This window comes from Pempheris klunzingeri, chromosome 6 (genome assembly GCF_042242105.1).
Source record: "Pempheris klunzingeri isolate RE-2024b chromosome 6, fPemKlu1.hap1, whole genome shotgun sequence".
Lineage (NCBI taxonomy): Eukaryota > Metazoa > Chordata > Actinopteri > Acropomatiformes > Pempheridae > Pempheris > Pempheris klunzingeri.
The window spans coordinates 9323110-9341467 of record NC_092017.1 but is presented as its reverse complement, the minus strand read 5'-3'; the positions used below and the strand labels follow the sequence as shown (position 1 = coordinate 9341467).

The window sequence follows — 18358 nt, the reverse complement described above, 5'->3', positions numbered from 1 at the left end:
ACTTGACCACGGATCACTCATGTAGAGCAACATTAAATGAGATGTAACGTGTTACAAAAGGCCTCAGGGTGTGTTTGGTGGAGGGAGCCCTCCTGCACACGATGGAAAGTGGCACACGGTGAAAACATACTATCAGAATCAGAGTCAGCTTTATTGGCCAAGTATGTGAACACATACAAGGACTGTGACTTGGGTCTTTCCATTGCTCTCGTGTACTTACACGTAATCAGACAGAAAGGGAGACAAGAGCAGCAAAGCTGAACAAATTAGCACGCATTTAACTTAAAAAACCACACACATGTATGGTCTATGTACAATGTAAATAAGGATATATATATATATATATATATATAGGTGTATAGGTGTAACAAAGAGTGTGAAAAGACGGTAGTGCAATGATGCAGGGCGCAAAGATGCTGGAATAAATATGGAATTACTATGTACTATGTATACATGAGGTAGGTAGGATATGGGGGTTCGCAGTGTAGTAGATTTCAGTGTTAAAGAGCGCGATGGTCTGTGGATAGAAGCTGTTCACATGTCTGGTTGTTTTGGCGTGCAGTGATGTGTAGCGCCTTCCCGAGGGGAGGAGCTGGAGCAGGTTGTGTCCAGGGTGTGATGGTGGGAGTTGATACGAGATTATGAGATAAACATCAACAACAAATGAAACAGTAGAGCAACAGCGCCGCCACGTGGATCACTGAAGACATCACGCTCCAGTTAAACGCCCTGTACAGAGCGAGAGTAAGTGAGGATGATATAGTTAAAGCTTCCGGATCAGGGCGAACACCTGAGAGAAATATGTTTACTTTTATTAATGGTTGACCAATAAAATCATCAGTGCGACAAAAGCCTCCATGTTGTCCCGAATGTACCCCTGGTTTTATTTCCTGATTAATTTCTTTACATACACACTAACACACATAATGATTCGCAAAAAATATAACAACAACAACAATTATTATTATGATTGTTATTATTATTGCCATTATTAATAATAACAATATATGATAATAATATGGTCATTATATAGTAGAAATATAACACCGTGTTACTAATACATATATTATGGGTATATAAGAGGCTTAACCCCACCCCCCACGTTTCAGAACTAATGAATGAAATAATTAAATACATATAATAGACTACAATTGGCAAAATAATAGAATATCAGTATGTATGATGCTTTTAAAACGCTTAAAAAGTCAGATATCCAACTTGAATGCACATTAAATGTTACATATTTAATTCTCAGAGGTGTGCTGTGGTTTAGGTGGCTGTCATGGCCGTATAATCCGTGTGGATAGGTGTCAGCCTGTCTGCTGAAGGAGCGTCACGGCACAGACTCAGAGCCACTGACTATTTTGAAGGGGGAACACGTGGCACTGCTTCTGGAGAGAGAGAGGGAGAGAGAGAGAGAGAGAGAGAGAGAGAGAGAGAGAGGGGAACTCTGGACACACACACACACACACACACTCCTCCTTCAGTCCCTCCAGCCACGCACACACTGGCAGAGCCGCTGTGTGTCTGCAGTGGGTAGTTCAGCTCTGGAGCAGCTGCCTGGGATTTTCTAAACTCCCCCCGGTAAAGTCTGGGATCGGACGGCGAGCGAGAGAGAGAGAGAAAGGAGAGTCCTGCGGAAACAAGACGAGACGACACCACGTTTGCTTAGGTTTTATTTCCTCACTGTGGAGCCGGAGGACGGAGATGATGGAGACCAAACTGTGGATTTCCCAGCTGCTGCTGCTCGTTAACTTGGGATCAGCTTTAAATGGTGGGTAGTGACTTGTTTGTTCCACCTCCTGCCTTTGGATTGGTTTCCTGTTTCCACTTTTATTGATCTAGAAATAGTCAGAATGGGTTACTGTACCATCACACTCATGGTAATCTCACCTGCCTGCAGGCACCTGTGGTGTTAAATGGTGGTGGGTTCACAGTATGAAGCTTGTTACACCACAGAGAGACAGTTGAGTGTGATCATTTCCGCTGCTCCTGTGTTTCCTCTTGCTCAACCCTCCTTGAGATCAGAGGTAGACACCCCTCTGTCCCGCCATGGTTCAGTTTCATCACCGGCCTCACTTCATTTCAAACCACAGCTTTATTTAAATGTTATTCTCTACACTAAACACCCTCACACTTTGTCTTTCACATCACATCCCTCCCTTTATCCCCCCCTGCTCTGCTGCTTCCTCTCTCTGCTTGCATTACACTTCCACATTTCTCTCACATCCTGTATTTCACCCTTAACCCACCTTCCTCTTCCTCCACTACCTGCTCCAACGAGCTCTCTCTCTCTCCTCCTCCTCCTCCTCCTCCTCCTCTCAGCCCTTCTTCCTTTCTCCATCAGTGCCTCTCACATAAAAGGAAGATGAGACTATTGACATTTGAAAGGATTTTATTGGGCAGAACTGTCCCATCAGCTCCTCAAGCTGAAACTCAAATGAATAGAGAACGGCTGGGCTCCACTGGAGGACATTTATTGGCTGTAAATGAGCGGGGAAGTACGTTGTGATAAATGACACCTCTAACTATGTGCAGCAGTACACTGTCTTTACTGGGTTTCTGCTAATTGGCTTGCCTCTGTAGTACAGTATGTAGACTTTATGAGCACATTTAAAAGCAGTGCTTTAAAGCAGCAGGCTCCATTTTCAATGTGACTGGACTTTAAACTGAAAATATACATTATATTACACACATATAAAAAAAGGGCTATATTATACTGACTTTATACAGTACAGGTTCTGTGGGGACTTATTTGCATAAGTATACAGTTTACTGAAAAGTCTGGTAGAACTTTTGATTTGCATTCAGATATTGATTCGTTCTTTTGTTTCTGTTGACACTAAGTCGTGACTCTTAGACGGGGTAGACGTGGTAGTTTGTTAACACTCTCAATACAAGTGCTCAGCTACTGTCCAGAAAAAGAAATCTTTCTGAGCTTTTTAAAGCAAAGAACATTTAAAAATACCCAGCCTTTCTCTACTCTCTCTACAGTCAAAAGGCTTTTTGTTTTACTCTTAAAGGAGCTAGCCCCATTTTCTAACTAATCAGTCACATCGTTACATTTATCTAGAAGTTATCCAACTAATTGCTCATGTGCAGTAACTTATGGGAAAAACTATAAAACATGTAACTCTCAGAATAAGAGATATATATATATATATATATATATATATATATATATATATATATATATATATATATATATATATATATATATATATATACATATATGACAGGAAAATAATATACAAACATCTAAATAAAACCTCTGTAATATTGTTTATATAATAAACTTAAAGTTAAAACTTCACCAGTTACTTATTGTTATTTCTGTCTTTTGATTTATGTGAGATTGAAGATGAAGTCGGCTATAAAACCATTTAAGGGCTACATCTTTTAGTAATGTGTCCTTTGTTTTTGATAAGTCCTTTGCTAAGAAGGGAGGACCTAACAGAAGACAGAGCTCTCTGTTGTAACCAGTTAACAAGTGTTTCAGTATTTTTGGTGTCCTATAACTCCATGTGTATGCGAGCGTGACACAAAATAAAATAGCAAACAAACTAAGTATAGTCAGATGCTCACATGTAGCATAAGGAGGCCTTGGACTGGAAAAGAAGATGAGAGACTGGACGCATGACATGCAGCTCGAGAGGTCACACAATGGTTGGCAGTAAACATCTTAAATAAGTGCAGGTGATAAAGGCCAAAAACAGCACACGCAGGGCTGTCTCCAGCTTTTTCAGTCAGTGGGAAAAGCTTTTTCAAATGATCTCCGGCCGTTGATTCAGATATCCGCACAGTGACATGCTGTTAAACCAGCGCTTACGGGATTTTACTGCAGCAGTCAGACGGGCTTCACACAGGAAGCATCGCAGCACTGAGCGCTGAAGCAGCAGACATCTGCTCGCAGAGAAACGGTTGGCTGTTCCTCTTACTGGCAGGGTCAAGAAGTGAGCAAGAGCTACTTCCCCAGGTACAGGCTGCATGGGCCTGAAAGACTGAGAGTGAGAGTCTGTAATATCTGGAGAGAGGAGTGTGCCGCAGCGGAAACAGTGGTTCTCTTCATAAATCTGCTCTACGCACACACACACACACACATGTATATACAAAAACAGACATACTACTCCAGCATTTGACCTAAAAGAGCTCTAACGAGCTAAAGTGAAGGAACAAGGCCAGCATTATACAGCTAAACACCTCTGTCTATTTATGTGTGTCTGTTCTTGTGTCATTTAGAGTTCAAACATGTCTCTCTCTCTCTCTCTGTGTGTGCTGATGAGCTGTGTGAGTGATTACAGAGGTAATGAAAGGCATCATGGCAGTGTGTTAGGGAACGATAATGACATTACTCGACATCAGTGCTCTGGTCTTCATCAAAGTGAAGCAGGTAGAAACAGAAGTGAAGACTTGTACAGTCGTGCTGAAGAGATTCAGACCAAGGGAGGAAGATGGAGAGAGAGGGAGAGAGAGAGAGAGAGAGATCGAAAGTCGTCATTAAAAAGATATTACGTTTATTTTGTTGCGTCTCATGTGGGCTTTAGGAGATGACATGCAAAGAAGTAAAAGCCAGAGTCTGTCCATATCATTTTTATTTTGTACTCTGAAATTATGTTTGACTGGGTTGTGCTTTGTTGTGGTCATTGTCATGACAGGATTAACAAGTGTATTTTTGGAACACAAATTCAGTTTTTTCATTTAATTTTTCAAAACTCTAGACGGTTTTACCTTTTCAGGCCTCTGAAAAGGAGTAGTTACACTTTAAAGGCTCAGCGAAGTGGTGGGAAACCACTACGTTCAGCTTCGGATACAAGAGAAAATCTGGATTTGCAAAGTAAATATGACATGATATCTTCTTACCAAACACTTGAGCAAGAAAGTAAAACCTGTTTGCTCTGATGAAGCTGCTCACTGAGCGATGGAGGACTGTGGATGTACTGAACATAGAGTGTTGTACTGCTTTGCTGAGAGAAGTATGCACAGTCAGACCTTTTTTAATAACTGTTGTTTGGATAGACACTGGCCTATGCTGACTGATAGAGTCTGCACACAGTCTGTTGCCCCATGCTTGGAGTAATGAGCAAATAAGCTGTTAATGACTCATAAGATATCACCAGAGACATACTATTATCCTGACCCTGTCCTCTCTTCACCAGATGAACACCATGTTGTTACCTCCTCTGCACCAAAAAGTACACTTGCCGGTGAGGCGCCTCCTCAGGGTCCGATTGCAGAATCTGGTCCAGCTTCTAGCCAGGACCCCACCAGCCACGCAGCTACTGCACCTCCAACCCGCGGCCCTGACGCAAACCCGAGTTCAAGAGTCACCAGCACTTTGAGCAGCGACACCGTCTCCCCGACGCCCAAAACAAAGGCACAAAATGGTAACCATGCAACTCCTTATTATTAACCCCGTGTTATTCACTGATGTTGTGGGTTTTGTTTCTGTCTGTTTGAGGTTTGCCAGCGGCGAGGTGCTGTCACACTTCAGAAGGATTTAGTAGGGAGCCCAGTAGCAGGTGGCTCAGCGTTAGTGGAGCTATATTTAACAAAGTCCTTATCTCCATGTTCCACGTCCAGAAGTGGGCCACTGAGTGAGTGGCTGGGTTAAAGTCTTGGCAGTCGTGCCAAAAACACAACACAGGCAGAGACGGAGAGCGTTTTTAAGAACAAAAAACCAAAAACCTTGGAGCACAGAGGAGAGTGTCAGAGATGGTGTGAGATAAAAGTCATAAACAATAAAGAAGGTCCGACTGAGTTAATTGGATAAGGTGCAGACTGTTGGGAGAGCAATGTTAAGATGCACTCAGAGAAAAGTTTAGTCAGAGGAGATTCAGATGGTGTTGAAAAGAAGGGAGAAGTGATTAAATGCTGTGTGACTTTTCACAAGAGGGTGAGAAAGGTAGATGTGAAACACTACCTCCCCAGGCACACACACACACACACACACACACACACACACACACACACACACACATACTCTCTCTCACACACACACTTTCTCTCTCACAAACACACCCTGCTGCTGGTTCACACTAATATAATATATATATTCACAGAGTTTGGGTTTTCAGATATGCGACTTTTAGTTTTCTGTCTCCTCCCAGTACAAATGAGATAAAAATGGCTGAAAGCATTTAAATGTGCACGTTCACAACAATAAGAGTCACGGCTCTGTGGTCCATTGAGCTAAACGCTAAAGATGCTACGTAACATGCTCAATGTCAGCGCTAACATGCTGATGCTAAGCAGTTTTAATGTTTACCAGGTTCACCATCTTAGTTTAGTGTGTTAGGATGCCAACATTAAGCTACAAGCATTAAACTAAAAAGTGTCATTACTTTTGCAGGTATTTGGTCATAAACAACAGTATTGGATAAACTGAGGTTTGAAAAGTGATGATGAAAAGTTAAAGGATCACCAAAGTACTGTACTTCATGTTGTTTTTCTGTGCTCTGCACTAATTAAATTCTCTTTACCTCCATTGTAATGGGGTGGGGGTCGACATCTCAAAATAATCGAAATCGAAATATCAAAATCTGCACAAATAAAACCCAAATTCTCTGCATTGGGTAAATACCACTAGAGGAAAGTGAGAAAATGTGTTTGGAATTTGGGTGAACTGCCCTTTAATGTCTCATTTCCGCACATAGAAAGTAGAAAAATCTTTGTGCAGTGGAAGTACAGTATGTTTACAATAATGTCTCTTTCTCTGTCCAGATACCAACATGGACTCTCCCTCAGAGACTGCCGTCTCTGAACAGAATAGAAACCTAACAGATCAGCTGACATCACAGCCTCCAAGTCCTCCTGCTGCCAGCCACGTCCCCACCACTCACACTCCCCCCACCTCTACCACTACCAGCCCCACACACACAGCTCACACCGCCCCTGCAGGCAAACCGACCACCACACCATCCACAAACACATCACATCAGGCTGCACTTCCTGTCTCCATTACGCCATCAAACCAGCCCTCCCACCCCAAAACAAACTCATCCACTTCTGTCCCAACATCTGATCCGCCAAAGCAAGAAACCACCACTACCACGACGACCACCACCGCCGTGACTCGGTCCAGTTCGACGTCCAGCACCAGCTCTTCTCCAAAGCCCCCCAGCTCGACGCTCACAACTCCACAACACACTTCACAGCCTGGCGTAGATCCTGACAACGCCAGTGCAGCCCACACAAAGTCCACCCCCCCCAAGCCAAGCAGCCCCTCCGCCCAGGCCGAAGCCCACGACAACCCCTCCCAGCTCAACGTTGGCGGTGGCAGTGAGTGCATAATATCTTCTGTGTTGGTATATGAGTTTGTTGTGGAGCGCTTCACTGCCTGGATATTGACAGAGCCAGAAGTGAACTCGCTTATCAACAAAGGCGACGCTGTTCTTTGTTTTCCAGCACCAGCCAGTCTTCGCTTCTACACACGCAGACACAAACACACACCACGCAACCCCCCCTCCCGTCTACATCTTCTACAAGCACTGTCACCACCAAGCACTCCACAATCATGGCTCTGTTTGGGAAAGGGACAGAGGCAGTCATGGGACTCAAGCCCTCGAGAATGCTCTGTTTTCCTTCTTTTTCTGTCTCTCTCGCTCTCTGTCTGCCGAACGATTAAAAAAGCATACAGTATATCTTCATCTACTCTCTGTTTTTCCACCCTGGGAGAACTTTTACCAGGACTGCATAAGAGGGAAAGCCTGATCACCTCTTCTCAGCCTTAGTTAAAATATAAAATCCTCTGCACTTCTCTCACTCTGTGGTTTTATTAGGCCACGCTTGGCACCTCGCCTCTTTCCATTAGCCAGAGGAACAGGGAGCTTTCACTGCTCTGTGGTTGTTGTTACTTTCAACCAGAGGATATAAAAAAAAAAAACAGCTAAGTTTACAAAATAGTATTCCATAGCAACATCCATATACACAAGTACTCTGCCAAAAACAGAAATATACAAAAACAGAGAGACATCAACAGAGAAAGGTCAAGACTGATAATGATGTGAGAGATTAAATGGCACTCTTAGAGAACACTAAAACATACTGTACTGTAGACAAATACAGTGTTTAGAAACTGTTTCAATCTAATTCTAAAAATAAGATCTTAAATAGAAGATATAAGCATGAAAATAAGAGCACGGGCAAGCTTAACATTACCATCCAGTGTTTGACATTTGTGTCCTGCGCTACATGATGAATACTCAAGCTTAACATGCTTCCTCGTGTCTATATTTGGCTCCCGTCACTGCTGCACTTGAGAAGCTGTAATTCTGCTGTTTGCACCATGTTAAGTCAAAGTGAAATCCATCTTTAAAGGTGCATTGCCAGCTTGTTTACTCTGGCTACAAGCGCGTCCATGGAGGCACGTGCCGCTGCTTCAAGTGTCTCCTGTGTTTGTGTTACAGCTACGATGGTCCACGAGTCTTCCACATTAGACCCCCTCCTGGCTGGCCTGGTGTCAGCCTTCATCATCACTGCTGTCATCATCACTCTGCTCCTCTTCCTCAAGCTGCGTCGAAGAGACAACCGGCCAGAGTTCCGCAGGCTGCAAGACCTGCCGATGGTGAGCATGACAAGCAGGCAACACTTTCACTGCTGTCTCAGTGGGGACATTCAGGCTGTCAGACTTTGCAAGCACAGATGTGAGCGATACAAAATATATTATATTATAAATCAGTTGTAACTAATATAGTTGTATTAGTGTTGGCTTTATTAGATCAAGAGCAGAACAACTTCTGGGTTTCCAACTTGGGGATTATCCTCCTTATCCTCCTAATTTATTCACATTTAGAAGTACATATTTCATGGATAAAGGACAAATATGATTATTTGCTTGTTGCTTTTCATTATTTGTTTATTAATTTTCATGAAGCTCCAGCCAGCAGTTAGTTAGCTTAGCTTAGCACAAAAAGCAACTAGGAGAAACAACCTGCCTGGAGTCACTCCGCGTTGCATGGCAACCATAAGGTGATGCCAAAACTGCAGGATGTTACAGCGCCGGGCAAAGAGTGGTTCCACTAGTAAAACCAGAGTGTTGACATTTTAGCTTTTGCACAGATTAAACAAACAAGATAAAACATTTATTAGAGAGCTTTAGATGTGCTGGAAGGCTCAGTTTGTTACAATTGGACAGAGCCAGGCTAGCTGTTACCCTGTTTCAAGTCTTTTACATTTTTTTTTTAAATTTTGATGCTTTATTAGATAGGACATCTTAAGTGTGACAGGAAACACCAGGTACCAACTCTACCAACTCTTGCCAAAAAAAATATTCCCCCAAAATGTTAACCTATTCCTTTGTTAACTTTAATTTTTCACCAAGTTGTTTTTCTTAATGCCTTGACTGATCTAATTAGAAAGCGGTACCACAAAATCTATAGTGCTGTATTAAAAAATTTGAGCACTTGGGACCATGAAGACTGTGTTAACATATGTTAGCATATAATACGTGCATTAACTGTACATAACTAGTAGTAATGTGATCGTGTTCTTTTCTGTGTAGGACGACATGATGGAGGACACACCATTGTCCATGTACAGCTACTGATGAAGGCACGACTGAAACTTTTGGCGTCCGAACGCTCTCCTTAAAACCAGGCTCATACCGCAGCTTTGTCGAACCTGGTCTCTCTTCATTAATCAGCACCAAACAGAAAGAATTCTGGGTAGGTGTGAGCAAATTTCCGGATTGCTCCCATTTATTCTGATCTCTGACATGTAGGAAAGGACACGATCGAGGTTGCAATGGACAATGAAGATATCGCCCACTTTGGGGTCGTTTTGGCAAAAGTCTATTTTGGTGTCTGTAATTAAAAATTAGGCCAACGCCTCTGTTTAATACTGTATGCTTAATATTTTTCAGTCCATCCTTTGGGGTATGGGAGTTGTGTACTACATTTTGATTTTCCCTTGAGATGAAAAGGGTTGGTGTAAATCAGGAGGTAACGTCATTTAGAAAGTTCACACCCGGACACAGACTCAACACTGGTCTCATTCCCATGTTCCCATGTTATCACTTGGTGTTAAAAAGTCTGGCAGAAAAAAAAGGCTGCCACTCTGAGAGGCCAGAAAGAAAAATAAATTAACATAACAAACAGAATATAGTGTTAAATAGGTTGCACTTTACTTTTTCAGGGGTGGGGGGAAAAAAAGGTGACAAATATTTTTGTGTATGAGAAAAATTGAGTTTTGTGTGCATACGTAAGAGCAGGCATCGCAGTGTGTGCATTTGTAGGTGTGTGAGTCTGTTAAGAGGTGCATGTGTGGGATTTTGAAGGCATTGCAGGAGATATTTAAGCATTTTCTCTTTGTGTTGAAGGTCCTGCTGCCTCTTAGCCAGATTTTGATATGTGCAGTGTGTGTTTTTTTTTGTTTTGTTTCTTTCCTGGGGTCTGGAGTCCAGGAGAGAGTGCCTTACACAGTATAGGAACACCGCTTATTGTATACTGTATTTATATTCAGACTAACTTACTTCCAGATCTACCAGTCATTCCCAGTACTTTGTGTGTTCCCATTTAAACACACACTCTGAACCAGGTAGCTGCTGTGACTTTCCTGTGTTTGAAGCCTTGAGCATGTTCACCATGAGGCACTGTAGCAGAGTGAAATGGGCCAGTGGCCTTTCCATACGTTAGCCTTGTCCTGTGTGTTGTAAGTACTACTGATGATTGCATCATGCAAAGACAACTTTATGAAACCCTCGTTTTAGTTGCTGCTTTAGCGTCACAAACACATTGAAAATGTCAAATGGACTGACCTGAAAGCACCTTGTTCTCCCAGTGAGCAAGTTCACAAATATTCCATTGATTACACTGCGATTACCAGCCTCCATTGATTATTAGCCTGGCCGTGGATTTGTGCCACAAGACATGAGTAGTAGTAGTAGTAGTAAACATGAGTAGAAGTGAAACACATACAGAATGACAGAACAACCCACGTCCAGAGAAATCAATCAGAGATAATACTTGTTCACAATTTAATCTTTGCACCATAAACAACCACAGATGGGCGAAACATTAAAGGAGAAATAAAATAAAGTGTCTTAGTGAGTGATACTGGAAGGATGAACACCTGAAGGTAATTCCTCATTTGCTGTTTTGAACCCTGGTTTTGTACATCCAGTTCTAAATTATACACCAGAGATGTCTGATATTAGTGTTAAAAACTGTAAATATCCTGAATGCATACTGAGGCTTTGCTGCCAGATGTGGATTATGGACTTTTGGTGTTTTATGATTAAAAGTATTTTAAAACCATCCTCTTATTCGCCTCTTCAGATCTGTTATTAACAGAGTTTGTTTTAACTGCTCTCTGACTGCAGCACCACCACACAGAGGCACGATCAGAACATGGCACTGAAGCAATCACAGAAAGTCGAGCTCCTCTCTTTCAACTCGTACACAGACTTTTATTGTTGGAGACAAAATACAAAACGTTGTTTTACAGACCTTCAGTGAATGAATCAGTGCACTGCACAATACTTGGCAAATGCAATAAAATTGCAGCAGAAGGGTCTGATTCACCAGCCATTATCTGGCCACAATAACAAATAAACGAGCCTTTTCTTCATTAAATGCCTCGTCAGCTACAATACTAACAGCTATACAAGGACAGCGTGTTACAAGAGGTTTATTTAACTTCTCTGTGCCATTTATTTTTTCTAGAAGGTCTTTTATTGCTTGCTATTGACTATTTAGGCAATCTGTCTCGCTAGATGAGCTGCATAGTGTCCGTGGTCACTTTCACCACCCAGTCCTTCAAATACACACACTCCACTGCACACCTAACCTGTCCATCAGCTCCCCTGTGGCTCTGCACTCTGGTCTGGGATCCTCGGCGGGGGGTGTCTGGATGCTGAAATATTTAACAGCTTGACACCAAGCCTTGCACAGCGTGACTCATGTCAGACATTGCAGCATAAAGGGACTCTCTACAGTCTTAACTGAGCTGTGTGTATATAAAGACATCGCAGTGGTTGGTGTTGTTGGCGCCTTGATAATGTTAATGGGTTCTGATTCCTCTTTGCCTTTACTTCAGCTGCATCACCAGGAATCCAAGCCCATCACTCTTTGGAGTCCTCCTGGACTGAGGAGTGCATTATGTCAGGAAGAAAAACCCATTAAATGTCCATTACTGTGCTACACTGAAGAGAGTAGCTTACATATAGTACACGATCATCAAAACTTTACAGCTAAAAAGGTACTATGAATCTTTAAAGATATGTTACTGTACATCAAGTGATCAGAGCTTTTTCAAAGTGCAATTTCATGAACTTAAATTAGTATGTTATGTAACAAACGGTTTACTTCACAACTGCCATCTAAAAGGCAATATAAGCAAAATGTGGGCTCTTATTTTGCAAATTAAAGGTACAGTGATCAGTGGTGTAACACTGTAGTTACGGGTGGAGATGAAACTCCAGCAGACCTTAACTACACCAAAACTTCACCCAACCCCAACAATCTGTAATCATAACAAACCTAAAAACGACTATTTTTAAATCTTCTGCCTTAAAGCAAACCTTGTGGTTTAGCCGACCAATCACAGGGCTTCTGTCCTTCAGCTCTGGCAGGACCCATAATTTATTGTCAGTGACTCGCAACATGGGTGCAGAGGGTGTGGCAAAAATGAAAGCACTATGTCCATTGGGTGGCAACTGATTTCAAAATTTGGTGGCTAGCGGTTCAATCAGTCAAGCTTACAGTGAGAGATAAAGCTGCTTACAAAAATGCTACTTTGCTGGCGCAGAGCCGTGTTGTCCAGCATCATGAGAGCAGCGTCTGAATGAGAAGTCACCGCAGAGATTCTTGGCTTTTTAAGCAGCTGCCCGTCTCCTCAGTTTGTTCCCAGCATCCTATCAGTCTGTGCATGTGGAGGCAGTTACTACAGATTATCCAAAGAGAATCTGCAGCAATCGCAGCTCTCAGCAGTTTGTGCAGCCCTCAGCCTTTGGCAGATATCGCTAACAGGGCTGAGGGGAAACACTGCTTTGATGAACCGTGTTTCAAACAAAGACACACCAACAAGTTAGTGTTTGCTTGAATTCTTTGGTGGTTTTTCTCAGCACACTGTGGTAGCAGGTAGCTGGTTGTGCCACGTGGGATCACACAGTTTAAATAAGAATAATAAGAGAGAGTGAAAAGTAGTGATTAACCTGTTAGTCTGACACTAAAGCCGTTAGTGATCTGTATAACACTTCTGGTACTCTCACAATCACTGTATAAAAACAGCATTTGAGAATTTCTCGCACTAAAAGAAAGTTTCTCCGATTAAATGAACTTTGCATCGCATATCCAACCAGGTCTGTTAATGTACCTTAACACTATAAAGGAGGATTTCATTACTTGTTATATTTAAGTGTCTCTGTTGCGATGCAGAGTCTACTGTTTGCCATCCTTTGTTTCCTTTCACCTTCCTCTGGGACCACAATGGAAATAAGCCATATGGCCGTTTGTCTAATCCTGACTGTTTCCATTTTGGTTTTCAGAAGAGGGCTGTAACTCTAAACTGCACTGATCGAATCAAATTTAAAAAAGCAAAAATGAATCTCAGGTAGTGTGGTGGAGAAACTGGAAGGGATGTCTCATGTTGCTGAATCACCCACAAAAAAGGTCAGAGGTCGTCAAGACTTAGGTCAGATCCTAAATCTGGGTTCACATCGTCATCAAGGAGATCATCACCATCGTCATCGTTCTCGTCATCATCCTCCAGATCTGACTCCGGGCCGGCAAAGTTGCTCCGTCTGGACTGAACACTCAGACGTACTCGAGGCTTCTGATGAAGAGCTGCCAGAGGTGAAGAGCAGAGAAGGAGCAGTCACTGTGTGTGTGTGTGTGTGTGTGTGTGTGTGTGTGTGTGTGTGTGTGTGTGTGTGTGTGTGTTTGTGTGTGTGTGTGTGTGTGTGTGTGTTTGTGTGTGTGTGTTCGCGACTGAGTGCCTCCTCTGGGATTAGGCTGAATGCTCAAATGTTTACCCATAACAACTGTGGACTAGTGTGAGTGTGTATGTGAGTGTGTGTGTGTGTGGATACAATCGTCAAATTAGCCTGGTTTCATGGGCCCAAATCACTCTGGGAAACATTTAGTGCAGAGATTGTAATCTCTTCCGGGAACATCAACCTTCTGTTACAGTAATCTCAGGGGTGAGCAGTGCATGTGCGCGCACGCACACACACACACACACACCAAATTTCCCAAGAAATAAGTGGCTTCGCGGCGACTGTTGGAGAGGAAATGAGAGCTTTGCTGCTTTATTTGCAGATGGAAGAACACAGTGGGTCTACAGACTTGCTCATAATGGTGCTTCCTCACATTTATTTATAATTTTCACATTTTCTTTGATGCTGCTTCTTTTCACACTTCTCTGCCTTTGAATAGAAATATATACCTACATTTAAAGGAATAGTCTGACATTTTTGGGAAATACGCTTATTCGCTTTGCTGCCTTGAGTGAGGTGAGAAGATCAATAAGTGGATTGATTGCCTGTATGTTCAACATGAAGCCTCATCTTAGTTTAGCATAACGACTGGGGACAGGGGGAAACAGCTGAGGCTGGCTCTGTCTGGAAGTAACAAAATTTGCCTACCAGCACCTAAGCTCACTAATATGTTGTATCTCATTTGTTGAACACACGCAAAAACTGAAATGGAAGAACAGCACATCGTACTTATACAGCAGCAGTAACTTCCTGTCGTCAACATGAGGTTGCAAAGCAACCAGTAGAGACTTCAGGACAGATATGAGAATGGCATCAATCCTCTAATCTAACACACGCCAAGGGACGAATAGGTATGTTTCTCAAAATGTCAAGCTATTCCTTAAAGTAACTGTATGCTGAAATGGCAAACACATACGAGAGCTCCCCTCACTGAGTCAGATCTACTAAGATGAATCAGAGTACAAGTTGAGCCAGATGTGTGGGGGAGGGACGGGAGGGGAAACTACGCGTCCCATCTTGCTAAAACCGTCATCAGTCTGTGCCCATCTGGCGCCCTGCGTAACGTTCTGTCTTGGTTGGAGCATGTGATCTGATTGTCAGAACATGTTTGTGTTGGCGTACATTAAGGTGGACAGAAGGCTTGTGAAAATGATATGATGGAAACACGTGGTGATGATGATTCCGCACACTTGAGGATCTGTAAGCGCACCAGGCAACTGTGCTGGAAAGCCTTTTTCATTCAGAAAACACGGGTCCTCACCAGGGTCTTTGTCCTCCAGCCACGACAGATCATCTGAGCTGACCTCAGCCAGGCTCGGGGTTGGGCTAAAGTCTTCTGAGTCAGACTCCGCCTCTTCATCTCTGACCCCTCTACTGTGGCTGTGAGGGAGCAGCAGCGGTGATCCAGGTGCCCCTGGATCAAAGAGAGAGACGTGGTTAGACAGCTTTGTCGTGCTATGTATGTGTGTGAGAGAGCCAGAGAAGGAGAGGCCTGCCTGATGTGTGTGCTGACAGGGAAGGTGTTGGTTCACGTTCTCGGAGAATAAGTCTCCTGACCTCCTCCTTCAGTTCTGAGACAGTTGTTCTGTTGTAACAGATTAAGAGCAACATTTGTTAATTCACAGAGAAACGACAGAGAAAAGCTGAAACACACACACACACTAACATACATACACTGGCTCACACACGTACCTGATCTGGCGGACCTCTTGTTGTGTGTGAGCATACTGAGAGACGGTCTTTGCCAGATCAGTGGTGTGGGTTCTGTAGCTGTCTGTCAGCTCCTCAAGTGTCTGAACAAAGCACACAAAGGAAAGGTTAAGGATCTGAAAGAATACAAACCAAACATCCTGCATGATACAATGTGTGTGTGTGTGTACCTTGCAGCTCTGTTCGTACTGTCTCCTGGTCTCCCTGGCCTCTGCCTGTTGAAGGAACACGTCCTCCTCCTGCCTCCCTGTCAAGAGGAAAAGAAAGAGCAGACGTTGTGAACAAGACTGTGCCTGCCTTTGCTTTGCAGGCCCAGCACCAGGCTTAGGACAAGTGCAGTCCCGTAGAATCGATGCGAGGGCATGACTCACGAAGACGTGTTTTCAGTTGGTCCACCTCTCTCCGCAGGTGTTCCAGCTCCTCTCGGCGGAGCTTTGAGCTGAAACTGTGAATGAGGAGAGGAAAACAAGGTTGTGATTTGGTGTCTGTCAAACTCGTCTCCCTCAAAATGAAAACGTCACCCAGACACCTTCATAGTAGCAGAAAGTGCTGCAAACATTTTCATGGCATTGTCAGTCTTGAGCCGGACCCATCATCACCCCCCCCCCAGCTCCACCCCTAATGCACCTCTCCTCCAGGTTGCCTAGCGACGTGGCTCTGGTGATGTGTCCCCGCAGACTGCTCAGCTCACGCCCAACCTCTCTCCTCCACTGCTCCATCCTTCTCTCTGCTCCTGGACTTTGTCCCCTGCTCGACTCGTCCCTCTCTCTTTCCCTCTCCCTCAGCCTGTGAACCTCCTCTGGAAAAGATGACAGATTACTATGAGAATGGAATTTTTTCCCACCTCCTTTATCAGCACATGTGGACAAATCCAAATAATTCATTAATGTCTTTAATTATAAATGAATCCTTTCTTGATGAGTGTATTTTTCTTTTTCAGACAGTAGCAGTTTGGGCAGACAGTGGAGAAGGCACAGGAGAGAGATCTTTAGCAGGATCTGAACTTAGGACCAGGGTGAAGCAGCATTGTTATACATTGATTGAATGATTGATATAATTGGACATTTATTCATTTGGAATGTACAAATGAGGTACAATTTGTTTATAATGTCATAGTTTATTTTAATGCTTTCCCTGTTTTGAGCCATAACACAATGCCCATCTGTGTCATTTAAATAGATGAGATGCAAAATCCTACACAACATGTATAAAAATTTCCAAGCAGAGGCTGGGAAGGCTGTTTTCTTTACCAATCAAGTTAATAATACAGCATATATAGCATTTCAGCCACAACACAGCTGACCTGAGGTGTTTTATGTGAAACAGCTAAAACGAGAGGTTACACACAGTTATAGGCCAGTTAGTAAAAGTGTGTTTTCTCATAAAGTCATCAAAGTATTGACATTATCAAAACAGGAGGAGCAAGAAAGTTTTCTTTTCCTCCACCAAGGGACACACAACCTTGTTGTAGGAGGACCCCAGTTAATTAGCAGAAGCCCAAAAGTGTACACAAGAATGAGACCAGTCACTGCTTTCTATAGAAATGCTAATCTATTAAACTCAAAGGAGGCAATGACATGGAGTAGTATGATCTCACTTTCAGTTTCTGATTAGAAGAAGACGACACTCGGGTGATCCAAAAATAAAGAGGTGCACAGATTGATAGGCGGGCATGAATGAGATTTAAAATGAAGGTAATTTCCGTAATTCTATTACGGAAATTCATTTTTTTTTTTATCAGACTACATTTATCAGAATGTAGTAGAATGTAATGTAGAATGTAATTTATCAAAATACATTTTGGAAGATACGAATGTGCGTTAAAATGCTGCATGCAGCAGCTTAAAAACATTCAGGGCACTGTTTATTTTTCATGTGACCCGTTGACATAGTTTGGGCAGTGCCGCATCTGAAAAGAAGTCCTTTCTTCTAGTTGACAATGACAGGAGTCAGGTGTTGTTGTATTTGTGAGAGGATAATGAGAACTTATATAAACAGATGTGGGTAGTCATAGTGCAGTAGGTTACCTTGTAGTGTCTGGATATAACACTGTTGACTCTGTCTCTCCCTTTCCATGTCATCGAGTTTCTGGCTGAGAGACTCTATTGCCTTGAAAAGACAATAGGGGAAAAAAAATGAAACTATGAAATCTTACCACACATGTGATGTTGCACACCTAACATGGTTAAACAAATGATCACACACCTGGCTCTGCATCTGGAGCTGTGACTGGACAGAGGCTAAGTCTGCCCACTGAACACCAGGACTGAGAGATGGGGAGGGCAGCCGGACAAGGGGGGCACGAGGAGGAAGAGCAGGAGGGTCCAAATCTGAATCATGAACCCTCCCCCTCACTGGAAACAAATCTGGAGAGGAATAGGCATGTGAGGGAGGCTGTTCGCAAAAAGACTTTTGAAAGGGTGGAGCATGCACACCCACACACACACATACATACATACAAAGAAGTAATTTCCCCTTTTAGTCATATTCAGAACCCGCAACCTACCTTTTTCTCCTTTAGTGAACTTCCCCGGGGAGGTCAGCCTCTCCTGTGGACACATAAAAGCATTTTCAAACTCAAAGGGAATTTCCAGATTCTCACTATCAGTATGAATCTTTAACCGAATTACCCTGTTAAATTTTAGTGGACCATTACTGCCACCTACAGATGGATCCAATAATGACAATTTACAGCTGACCATAAGACATGGGTGG

The 18358-nt window shown here is 43.0% G+C and overlaps 1 protein-coding gene and 1 long non-coding RNA gene across 2 annotated transcripts; one reads left to right on the top strand and one right to left on the bottom strand.

Annotated features, from left to right (window-relative positions):
• Positions 1–1501: 1501 nt before the first annotated feature.
• On the top strand, positions 1502–10998 carry LOC139203278 (uncharacterized). The gene is made up of 5 exons (XM_070832973.1): positions 1502–1774; positions 5157–5384; positions 6721–7278; positions 8406–8563; positions 9500–10998. The coding sequence occupies exons 1-5, from the start codon at positions 1708–1710 to the stop codon at positions 9542–9544; spliced, it is 1056 nt and encodes a 351-aa protein (XP_070689074.1). The 5' UTR covers positions 1502–1707; the 3' UTR covers positions 9545–10998.
• Positions 10999–15430: 4432 nt separating this feature from the next.
• On the bottom strand, positions 15431–16357 carry LOC139203279 (uncharacterized). The gene is made up of 5 exons (XR_011584383.1): positions 16271–16357; positions 16015–16088; positions 15814–15890; positions 15626–15726; positions 15431–15518 (listed from the first exon to the last, which is right to left on the bottom strand). It is a non-coding gene; the product is annotated as an uncharacterized lncRNA (long non-coding RNA).
• Between the last annotated feature and the right edge of the window lie 2001 nt (positions 16358–18358).

Bases quoted from the DNA above. Each gene is read 5' to 3' on its own strand.
- LOC139203278 (XM_070832973.1), top strand. From the start codon at position 1,708: ATGATGGAGACCAAACTGTGGATTTCCCAGCTGCTGCTGCTCGTTAAC. The intron at 5,385-6,720 runs GTAACCATGCAA...TTCTCTGTCCAG, and splicing joins CAAAACAAAGGCACAAAATG to ATACCAACATGGACTCTCCC. The intron at 7,279-8,405 runs GTGAGTGCATAA...TTTGTGTTACAG, and splicing joins GCTCAACGTTGGCGGTGGCA to CTACGATGGTCCACGAGTCT.